Genomic DNA, 11,789 nt, shown 5'->3' on the forward strand with positions numbered 1-11,789 from the left:
AGATTCTATTTAAGTGTAACTTACATAAAATCATAAACATTAGCAGGAGCATAATCTTCTAAATGCAAAACAGTTGTCATACATAAATGAAAACCTATTTCAGTCAGCATCATAGAGCAGTGACTCACCAGCAGGTATAACATTAAAGGCCCGTGGCACGTTGTTGGTAGCTTTTGTCACTGGGGTTCTTCAGTTTTGTCCATTTCCCACATCTCACGTCTTAATCCTTGAGGAAGGAATGAATGAGGGGAGGATAAAGAGAAGATTAGGTATGGGAAGGGCTTTTGTTGGCTGTACTGATAATCCTTCTGTTTCCATCAGTTGGCAGCACGTCCTCGTCCCCGGCTTTACTAGGGATCAGGGAGCCCCGCTCCGAGTACGAGAGGACTCAGCCTTCCATGCAGTATTACAATAGCCAAGGGGAGGTCATTGCACACAAAGACATATATACTGGTAAGATCCCAGTTAGCTGAGCTTTTAACTGGAGTATGTAAATATTCCTTGCATGGGGAGTTACACAGTCATAATATGGACGTTGCACTAGCAGGCTTTGTTGCTGCTTGGTGTTGTTTTCTGTGCTTATTGTGTATATTCCTTGCATTTGTAACAGAGCAGGTTTTTCATCTGTCTCTGCTGTTTTATTTAAAATTGCACATATTGCCAGAATAAGAGATCTGTTTATGTATTGGGTGCTGAGAGTTGTTTGGAATTTTTATTTGAAATCTTATTACAGAAAATAGTTTTATTCTGCACATGCTATATAGAGGTATAGATATAAAATATTATAAACAATAAAGTTCAGTTGTATATTAATCTAATATTATTATATAATTTAATTATGCCAAGTTTTCATCTTTTCTCTGATACCCCTTTCCTTCTTACTATTTGACACAAGTCTCAAAACAAGAGATGTCAGTGAATAATGAGAAGGAAATTCCTTGCTTTAAGGGTTATTAGTCTGTAAAACAAACAAAAAAACACAACAGCCTGTTGGTTTCAGTTTAACTACTGCTGAGGGACAAAATTTGCCCATATGGTGTTGTTATATAGTATCATATATTATTAGTAGATACTAAAGTCTGCAGACTTCTTTGTTTGGGTGCTACGTAATTTCTTCTAGGTAAAATAGAAGCCAGCAGACTTAGAGATGAAGGAACAAAGACTGACGTTTCTGCCATAAACTGTTTTCTCTCAGGTTCCAGCAAACCTTCACCAATTTACATCAGCTCCTATTCTTCACCAGCAAGAGAACAGAACAGGCGACTGCAGGTGACTCCAAAGCTCTGTTTGGCAGTGGCACTGGTAGCAAGGCTCAGCATCTGGAGTCCCTGGAGCTCCAGGGACTTTGAGTGGACTTTGTTGTGTGGGAGTGCTCTTTTAACAGTCATCTGTAGCAGACTTAATGTGTTACTGGGCAAAAAGGGTACTAGAGTAACAATTGCTTATGCACTTCTCTTACCTTTGTGGGGTTGTTTATAGGCACATGTTTTAGTGTGTTCATCTTATGGTGGGATCTGAGACCCCTTTTCTGACTTGCCTTTTTTTTTTTTGGTAGGTGTGGTCAGGTTCTGTACTTTCTCCTTATGCTCTAAAAGTGCTACTTCTGGAGAGATATTGGCTTCCCAGTGAATGCAGGAGGAGACACGCAGGCAGTTAGAGGTTTTCCCTCCATCTAGTTGCCTTTAAAAATTAGGTACATTTCGTGGAGGTTTGAAGCCTACGTTACTATCGTTGTTAGAGCTGCACCCACCTTTTTAGGGAGACATTCCGTGTCATCTGTTTGAAAGTGTTTTCTCTGCTAGCTGTGCTTGCAAGCTTATTTTTCTATCATGTTTTCAACAGCATCAGCAATTGTACTACAGCCAAGAAGATACCAACAGGAAAAACTACGAGGCGTACAGGTTGTACCTGCAGTCCCCGCACAGCTACGAAGACCCGTATTTCGATGACCGAGTTCACTTCCCTGCTGCTTCCGATTACACGACTCAGTATGGACTGAAGTCAACCACGAATTATGTAGACTTTTATTCCACCAGACGATCTTCTTATAGAGCAGAACAGTACCCGGGCTCCCCCGACTCCTGGGTGTAGCATCAGAGAGAAGAAACACCAGTGCATTTCTCATCCTTGCTTGAGAAGAAACAGAACGGCCTCCTTTGTTGTGTTGGTTATGAAACGTGAAAGTGCAACGAGAGAAGGAACAAGGAAGATTTTTTTTAGTTTTTATTTTATTTTAATTATTTTTTTTTTGAGTGAGGGATTGTCAGAAAGAAAAACTGGAAGGGATGGTTTTTTTGCTCTGTTTAGATGTTAGGTATAATTACTTGTAGCTCCTGTAGTCTGGTGAGGGTGTGGGCGATGTGATGAAAGGTTTGAGAATTGAGTAAAATGAATTTGGAAAGTGTGTAGGTCAGAGCAAATTAAAGCTGATTTATTTTTTTTTATGTGAATAAAAGTCTTGTTCTGATAGTTTGTACAGAAAAAAATAAAATGGATGCCCTTGTTTTATTGCTATTACTAAATGTCAAGATTGTATGCTATTACGTCTTGTAAATTTATTTCGTTGGTGTAAATATGGAAATGCCACGTGGGTTTAAAGTGCCATTCATTTGTAATGCAGTGTGTCATTTTAAAACAAATTGGAAACATCATGCACAAAAAAAAAAATTTCCAAGAAAATGTTATAAATTTTAAACAGGAAAAAAACCAAACAACTTTTAAAAATTATAGTGTAATTTTGAAGCACAAAGTCCAGTCCAGTATATCTACACCTCCCCCATTCCCTGCCTATTTCATGAGGAACTTCACTGCCATTTTCTATGCACATGGAGTAACAATAAATATGGAAGTCTCATCCATGGAAAGCTGTTCCCTGTTCATTCTTATTTTATTTTCTGTGTGTGATATTCAGAAACAAATACCATTAATATGAAGTTTAATTGAATGGTTTTTAAACAGGTTAAATATATCAAAACATTTGGGCCATTTTCCCAGCTTTCCTCAGTGAAATATTCTGAATTTGTCAGGCTGGCAAACCAAAGTGTGAAATTTTGCACTTTCTTCCCATTATTCCTTAGACTGGTATTTTTACTGCTGATATGGGCAATTCAAGGTATTTCAGAACTCTATGCTGTTTTCTTCCCATCGCTCCTCTGCTCCTGCCCTTCCTCTCCTCAAGAAAATGAAGATGATCTTGCTTTCATAGAAACCATAGTCTTCATTTTTAGTACCTTCTTCTTGGTTTGCAATAAAAATACTTGGTTATTGTAAATAACTAAATCACATACTTTCCTCATGCTGTAGAGTCTGTTAACTTTATAGTGTCTGTAATTATTGCTCCCCATGATTGCCCTTTGGTTTTCAGTGTTTCCAAATACCTTGGTTGCAGCAGTGGAACACTTCACAGGTAAGCAGAGCTGCTCCAGCTTAAATGATAAGGCAAGTTCACTTTGCCGGAATGGGCTGGGCTGCTTCAGCCCCTCCTGCCTGTGGGAGGGAACAGAAGAGAAGGGGAGAACAGCACAGTAAAAGTACTGAGCTGGACTTCAGCTCTGAAATACAGCCATGCCAATCCACAGGCTGAGGGCCAGCACTGTGCAGGTGGTGCCTCTTCTTCCCAGAAGGCTTTATTTTTTTCTTTTAAGACAGAAAATAGTTTTTATTTGCTTGACTTTGAGTTTGCTTCTTTTAACAGTAACTGCGCCACTGGTCCTTCCTCTCTGTTCTACCTTCAGAGTCCTGGGCAAGCCTTGGGGTGCGGACTAATGCAGATCCATGTTGATTATCTGGTATGCCTGTAACCAGCTAGAGGTGGTAAGTTAAGCTCTCTGAGCCAAATATACTTATCTGGCATTTCATTATCCCAGGAAGATATAAATTAGCTTCAGATAACAAAACAACAGGCTTGAAAGAGTCATAGTCTGTTATTATTTGCTTCTTTGAATCTGATAATAGTTCCAAACAAAAGGAAGGCAGTCATTTCAGTAAAGCAGCCATGTGATGGAATTATTTTTGCTTCTTATCTGAGGCAGTTCTGTCAAGATCCAAACCAACAAGATTCAGGACAGCACCCCCTGTATGGGTCTTTCTGCTGTAGAAAACATACATTTCATTATGATTGTTTTGGTTCTTATTGGCCTCATTTAATTACATATTTTTGCACATTATGTGTTGGTGCTATACCTATTAAAATTAACTGTACAGTGTATTTGTTGGTTATTTTCCCTTTGTGCCCAGTTTCAGACTGAATGTGTGAAAGTGAGGCAGAAATAAAGCACAATTTCATTTCTTTTTTCACTTTCATCGTGCAATCTGGCTTTTGGGCCTCTTTCAAAATGTCATGAGCATAAATTTAAGCAGAATGCTTTTAAAATGTGTTGTGTTCACAATTATGTATTCAGATTGATACCCACTGAGAAAGATAAAAATTGTTAACTTTCTGGAAAAGTGAATGTCCACAGAAGAAGGTGATGCTAATTTGGAAGTTAAATAGTTATAGTGCCTTGGGAAATTCACTGCTTTGTTTGCACCTTTCTAATAATTGCAAATATGGTGAAAGAAAATGAGGACTTAAACTTAAAAAGCAGGAAGTTAACATTATTTAGGTTAGACTAGACAGAGAAGAAGGTGCACAGGGAGACTCAACAGCAGGCTTGTGTGTATCCTTTTGTGTAAATTAGTCCCAACTGAAAGTAGCTCTGAGCACAGTGGCACAGCTGTGCTCACTGAATGCCAGAGAACAAAGTCAGAATACAGATCCAAAACTCCAGCTCTTAAGAGATTAGTGCTTCTGATCATCAAGACAGATTTGAAATCAATGGTCAGTCACTAGTACTGGCTGAGGTAAGACAGGAAAACAGTCAGCAACCCAGCCAAGCCCCTGCTGTGTGAATACATGACACATCCATGTGTCCCTAAAGCACTGCTTGCAGTCTAGAATTACTAAATGTTAAGGAGAAGACCTGGACCTTTTACCTGAGGGGAGCCTAGACCAGGTGATGTTCAGAGCATCCTGCCAGGGCACAAGGAGGGAGGCATCTCCTGAACACACTTGTGGGAGGAGGCACAGAGTGCAGAGGAAGGCAGGAATCACCAGCAAGGTTCTTAATTTGCTCACAATTGGCATAAAAATGATATTTTCTGAGTTCCTTTATCCAAAGATATAATTACTTCATTAGAGAGTCTAAATATTTTACATTTAGATGCACACAACTTACAGGGCATTCATAAATTTAAAGCACTTGTTTTATCAAAAAATAAAGACCTTTCTTTCTGCTCTTATTAGTTTTTTTCAGGCTATTAATTTTTAATATTTTTTTAACATAGATTTCTTTGTGACATTTTAATTAACAGTAGAGTTGATAATTACACCATAATTAGACATGCTAGTGTGATCATCCTAGATGTGCTATTTTAATAAAACCTAATCAGAAATGCTTAAAACATGGAACGGGAACATTCTAGAGGACTTTAACCCCAGAAAAGCAGTGGGTGGGGCTTTGTGTGCACAATGTGGGACAGTCAGATCCACCAGACAAAGCACCTTCAGCACTTCACCTCCAGGACTTGCTGCCAGCAGTTTCAGCAGCTAGAGCACAAATGGTGGGCACAAAGCATTAGCATCCATTTTTCCAATGAAAGAAACCAGATCTTTTAAGTCTTCAGAAAGCAAACCACCTACAGATGAAGAGCTAAACCACAGAAAACCGGTTGTACTTTATTTTTCCCTTGATCTTCATATTGTTGAGGAGGTTGTTGGAAAGGAAAGGGTTAGTTACATTTTTTCTAATTTTGTGTTTAATGTGTTCAGAACGTTTACTGAAGAGGAACTTAATGCTTGAGATTGTAGCATAGTTTCATTTTACTCCCTCTTATGGAACAGTGACATTCTCTATGTATCTTTCTGGTGAAAAGAGAAAAAAAACCCCAAACCTGGAAAAGTGTATTTTTTCATTCTTCCATGGCTTAGAGGACACTGAATGCTCATATTTCCCATGCAATGACTTCCATCTGGACTCAGACTAAATGCTGAGTTCCGTATGGATGTATCACTTTCTAGAAAAATAATGGATGAAGGAAATAAGCAGTTTGTGCTGTATCAGCAAACTCAACTAGAATGAATTACTAACTATAAAAGCATTGTCTGATACCAGCCAGTCTCCAGTGTAACAGTGGGGTGTCTCCTGCTTTAAATGCAAATTTTGCAGTAGAGTTTATTATAGTAAATAAGCCTTGTGTGGTTGATAACTTCTAATAACAATTGTTTTGTTATTAAAATGAACTTTAGGAAAGGTGTATTGATGATAATTTATCATCCAGAACAGAGAACAGCAGGCTCTGCTGAACTACATTAATATAAAACTAAATTTAAATTTTAAAAGTGAAGAAATAGAAGCTATGAAATAACATCCTATGTGTTACATACTCCAACCTAACGCAGCACATTTAGAATTCACCTACATTTCACTTTGTTGGAGAAAATTTGGCCTCATTTATACTGGTCATACTTATCCTTCAAAAGCAAAATGTAAAATGAGAATAACTGAAGTATAAACTCTGGAAAATAAGCAAAAGTTGGAAACATAATGTGCAAGACTGAGGAACTGCACCTGAGAAATAAAGCACTTCTAAGTCAAAAGGCTTGCTCTGATGCAGCCTTCATGACCTTTTACTTTTTGGCTTTTACTGCCTTCTGCTCTGCACCACCTGCACAAGTCACCACCACAGGGCAGGGAATCTGGGGAAGAGCTGACTTGGTGCTCGAGGAAGGTCAAGACTTGACAAAGGTCCGTGGAGAACTGCAAAATGGGGGAATTACTCCTATATTCCACACAAGAGAATAATTACAGTTCCTGAGAGAAGAAAAAGCATATTGGACAACATTCAGCTCAGACTAACCCTACTTTACATTGATTTTGTTTATCTGATGTTAGTGTGTTTCAGCTTTCACTCAGTAATCATCTGGCCAGAGGAGCTTGTAGGTACAAAACAGCACACTGACGGGCTCCTTGTTTGTTTGTCTGTAAGTATTTTAAAATAGGGTCTTTCCTCATCACTAAAGAATTCAATAATTCAAAGAATGATGATGATCTGCACTAAAATACTTGGCCAGTGACAATACTTTGAATTGGCACATTAAACCTTCAGTGGCAAACAGCTAGGAGAGCAGTCCTGCTTCTCTGTGGAACCTAGTGAGTTTAAACAAAAAGAAGATGGAGAGTGAAGCTGAAAAAGATACTTAATCACATCTGTAGGCAAGCTCTAGAGGGGATGTGAGGAGAAGAGAAAGTACCAGAACAGGAATACTTCATGAGATTTTAAAAAGAGAATGCAACAGCTTCTGCAGAGGTACTGTCACCTGTGGCTGCCGTTCCCTTGCTGAACACGGGCACTCACACGTAACACTGAAGGTCTGGGTCTCATCTTAGGTTCCAGGTGTTTCTTCCTGCTCCAGGCGCAGGCAGGGCTGGCTCAGCCCGCGCTCAGGGACGGGCAGGTTGGCAGATCAAGCTCAGTGCTGGGCACGCCGGCCGGGAGTGGCGCTCGGCGAGGCCGTGCTGACGGGGAGGGTTTGGTACCGAGCTGCAAAGAGGGAAAGGTCTTGCTTCTGTGGTGGTTCTAGGGAATGGAAGAGGGATGAGGCAGCTGCTGTCTGGCCGCCCTGCCCGCAGCGCTGCTAACTGCGCTCCTACCACAGGAACAAACTGAGTCCAACCGGTTGGGCTTATTTTGTTTTCCTCGTCATGCCAATAGAGACTGATAGTGCTGGAAACAGCCCCGCAGGCATTCCCTTTGGGAGACCAAAGCATTTCCAGAGACATCAGAAGGGCTGGACCAGCTTGTCAGGGTCAGCTGGTGCACTGACCTTAGCCATGAAGTTGGGACGTCTGAGTCCTAGAGCAGGCTGATAATCTCAGGCACCACATCTCCTTACTGCTTCAGGGCACCCTAAATATTGGTAAGTATCTTTACACATACCATTTTTAAAATACTAAATCACTTTGTAGTCTGCTCTACTTTATATTAATTGTATGTAAAAGAATAACACCGGCAGCAGGATATTTAATGGGGTAATTTCCAGCTAGTTCTTAAAGTCCTATGTGGTTCATTTTTCTCGACTAGGAGAATTGCCTACCTGTCCACGGGCACACTAGTCACACACTATGAGAAGAGATTGATCTCCATTAGGACTAAATACAAAAGACCTCCAGCTCATTGGAACAGGCTTATAATCAAGTCATTGTATCATAGCACAGTTCGTTTGACTTTGTCCTAAAATTATTCAAGTGGTTCAGTAAATACAGTCTGCCAGTGCATCCCCAGAATGCCCAGAGAGACACAGGAAATAGGGACCATCATATCGCAGGAAATGCTGAATTGCTGCTGGTGACAATCTCCTCTCTGCCCCAAAAATCAGTACTTGTATATGAGTGTTTAGTAAGGGAACAAGATACACATTCCTTCAGTTTGACTTTACATTCCCCAGCACCCCTATTTGATCCAGATCCTGTTGCTCTTCCAGGGAGGTTACTATGTTGTTTCAGAAGAGGATCAATCTAATCTCAAATATTGCACATAATTGCAAACCCATTCCATGGAATGGGATAAGGTTATTCAGCAGTTGTCAAAAAGGCATACAGTTTTAATTTGCTGGTGTTATTAAACATTCAAACATTGGAAACAAACAAACAAAAATGTCAATGCTAAAATCCTCTGCTAAGTGCCCACCATCTAGTGGCAGTTTATCTGTAGAAGTAGAGTATGAAAATATGTCATACTTTTGTTTCCTTGCCAACACAGTACAGACAAATCACTCCCTGCACTTCCCAAGCAGCATGTAAATGAGATCACAAGGAGGATGTGCTTCCCTAAGGCTTCTACTTCTGCAGCACAGAGTATTTATAGTGCATAAGATGTGTTACTGTCCCACACCTGCTGATCCTACTCTGTAGGCTGACAGGGGAAAGACAGGAATCTTAGTGTCTCTCTTTCCTCCTCATTTTCTCCTGAGTGACTGGCACCTCACCAGACAGGACTGACCCCCTCTGCACAGCACTGCTTTGCGAGAGCTCATCAGGTAGGCAGGAGACTGACAGTTCACTTATCCTTATCCTTGACCTGTACACTCCAACAAGGAAAGACTCCAATCCAGCTTGTGAGATGGATCTCCCCATAACCATCATAACGACACAAACAGAAAAAAAATAGTATTCTAATGCTGATTATTCCATTTTAGCACCTTTGTGTAATGATTATGACATTCTGCAAAGATGATCAATTACATTTGCCTCCTGTTTAACTTTTGTTTTTATTCCTCTGTGTCAGTTCAGCAGTTACATTTTATCTCTACGCTAGTGCAGTGTTACCCCAACCCTGCTATGAATGACAACCAGCCAAACAAGAGCAAGTCACAGTTCTCTGCCTCCATTTTTCTAGCTTATGGATGCACTTCCGAGGAGTATCCCATAATCATTGCTGTTTCAGAAGGATGCTATTCCAAGAGCAATTCCTGGAGAATTTGAATTAGTTTCTACCCACCATGAAAAAGGTAGATTTCTTGTTTACAGCTGGGTCCAGTATGATGCTCTGTCTGGTAAAGCTTTACCATTCAGTTGCTGAATGTCACGTTCCCTCTAGCGGCTGCTCACTCGGACACACAAAGTTGCTCTTGTACAATTGCTGGGGAAAACAGGATGACAAGAAGTTTGCAGCTGCCTAGCTGCTGGGAATTCAATATCATGACATGCAAACTCTGCAAGAGACTTAAAAAAATGTTTTGTTTTCCTTTACTTCCCACAATTAACCTGTTTTCTGAAGATGAGGGTCCAAAGCCATGATCAACAGCAACAAAATACAGTGAATTCTCATATTTAACTTTTGAGGGAGTAAGACAGAAATAGTGAGATGTCTGTAAGTGCTTCCATGCAGCTCAGTGTGTTGCAATTTAATTGTTTAGAAATTATTCACTTATTCCACTACCCAGCAATATTTTTTTCTTTAACAAGGGCACTTAGGTGGGTAAAACACATGATGACAAAAGTATTGCTTTCTAGTAGTTCTGTAAAAAAAAAGCTGGATTCTATAACCAAAACCGAGCCAGTAAGGTATATCTTTTTCTGAGTAATATTGCCCTTACCTTCATGCAGTGCATGGACACTTCTTTTTCTCTTGCAGTCTGTGAAACAACTGGCATCCAGATGGGAACCAGGGCTTGGACTTCTCGGGTTTCCTAGAAGGAAGAGGTAAGCTTTACAGATGTGAAGCCAGAATTCCTAGAGATTTTGTGAGATGCACCATGTATACACTAGTGAGCAATTACATCAATAGGAAAATCAGTGAAGATATGACTGCCTTCACTAATTGGTCTTCTCCGTGCTTTAGATACTCAACAGTAACATTCTTTGCAACATTATTAACTTTGTGCTGAACTACGATAAACAGACAAGAATAATCCAGGACAGAGGAAAAAATAATAAATAAATCTAAAGCACATAGTAATAAAAACTAAGTCTTATACCTGCACAGCAATATCTGCTGTCTCCATCCTGCTCCTGCAGCACCCAAAAACAGCTTTATGGACCCAACTGAGAAATGTATTGCCTACGTGCAACTCAGCTTCAGAAAACAGCAATCGTATTTCAGCATTTGATTACCAGGGGTAGAAACAGCATCAGTCTGTATCAGTACCCACAAATGAGTAATTCTGACATTTGAAAGTCAGCAATATTGGAGATAAGGCAGATAAGGGAAAATACTGCAGAGTCATGAGCAACAGGTTCAACAACACGGAGAGAGGAATTAAAACATGACACATGAGGAAGACCTTCCACGTGCCTGTGCTGAACGGCTTGGGGTAGGTGCGGACTGTGTCTGATTGATAACGATGCCAATGGCTATCAGCTAGGTCAGGGAATCAGACAGTCTGCTTGGACACATCTCAGCTCTGCCAAGTGACTTTTCAAACTTTGTAATGAGGTAACAACTTGCCTCTGGAATCTGGGTTCTAAAGGAGCAATTGTCATGACCGGTGAGAGTTCCAGAGCCCTGAGAGCACCACTCAGAAAAATGTCCCATGACTGTTGTCTTTATTACAGTTAAAATGCTGTGTCTGCCCCAGATAATAGAGGAATTATCCTCTCACTCGTTCCTCCCACCCAGACCAACGTGTCATTGCTGTGAGCAGATGCAGAGAAAACAAATGCTGTATTACCTTACGGAGAGGCTCACAAGTCATTCACCTCTGGCTTGAGGAGGGGACCGAACCCAACTGAAAAATCCGTGTGCTCTGCTGAGGGGGAGTAACGTTGATATGAAAAGCCTTTAACACTGAACTTCAGAAGAAGAGCTTTTGTTCTGTCTTCTTCAAAGTGTTGTACCCGAAAGACCGTCCTTCAAAGCTGCGGCCACCCCTCGGGCTGTGCTGCCCGGCAGAGACAGGCAGGACCAGTCACGTCAGGATGTGCGGGCTGCTTTTCTAGGGAGGAAATCGCTGCCTTCCGAAGCCCTTTTCCTGCTGCGTTTCCCCCTTCTGATCCCGCTTCATTTCACCCTCTTTTTATGTTCTCTCTTTCTGTTTTTAACTGTTCAGAAAAGCACCCAGAGCCCTCCCGGTCACGGCAGCTCCGCTCCCCCGCAGAGCCACGCGGGTGGTGACTGACGGACAGACCGACTGACGGACAGACTGACTGACTGACGGACAGACCGACTGACTGACGGACAGACCGACTGACTGACGGACAGACCGACTGACTGACGGACAGACCGACTGACTGACGGACAGACCGACTGAC

The 11,789-nt window shown here is 41.0% G+C and overlaps 2 protein-coding genes across 2 annotated transcripts in view; both read left to right on the forward strand.

The window, feature by feature from the left end:
* The window catches only part of PKP4 (plakophilin 4), a 53,016-nt gene extending 50,925 nt beyond the window's left edge, over positions 1–2,091 (forward strand). The window contains 3 exon segments of the mRNA XM_010001081.1: positions 322–453; positions 1,196–1,269; positions 1,843–2,091. Coding sequence (XP_009999383.1) covers positions 322–453; positions 1,196–1,269; positions 1,843–2,091 — 455 coding nt within the window.
* A 1,251-nt stretch (positions 2,092–3,342) lies between these two features.
* The window catches only part of DAPL1 (death associated protein-like 1), a 19,847-nt gene continuing 11,400 nt past the window's right edge, over positions 3,343–11,789 (forward strand). Inside the window, exon 1 of the mRNA XM_010001082.1 lies at positions 3,343–3,406. Coding sequence (XP_009999384.1) covers positions 3,343–3,406 — 64 coding nt within the window. The remainder of the gene's footprint in view (positions 3,407–11,789) is intronic.

The sequence above is a fragment of the Chaetura pelagica genome, unplaced genomic scaffold (assembly GCF_000747805.2).
Source record: "Chaetura pelagica isolate M959 unplaced genomic scaffold, ChaPel_1.0 scaffold26, whole genome shotgun sequence".
NCBI lineage: Eukaryota > Metazoa > Chordata > Aves > Apodiformes > Apodidae > Chaetura > Chaetura pelagica.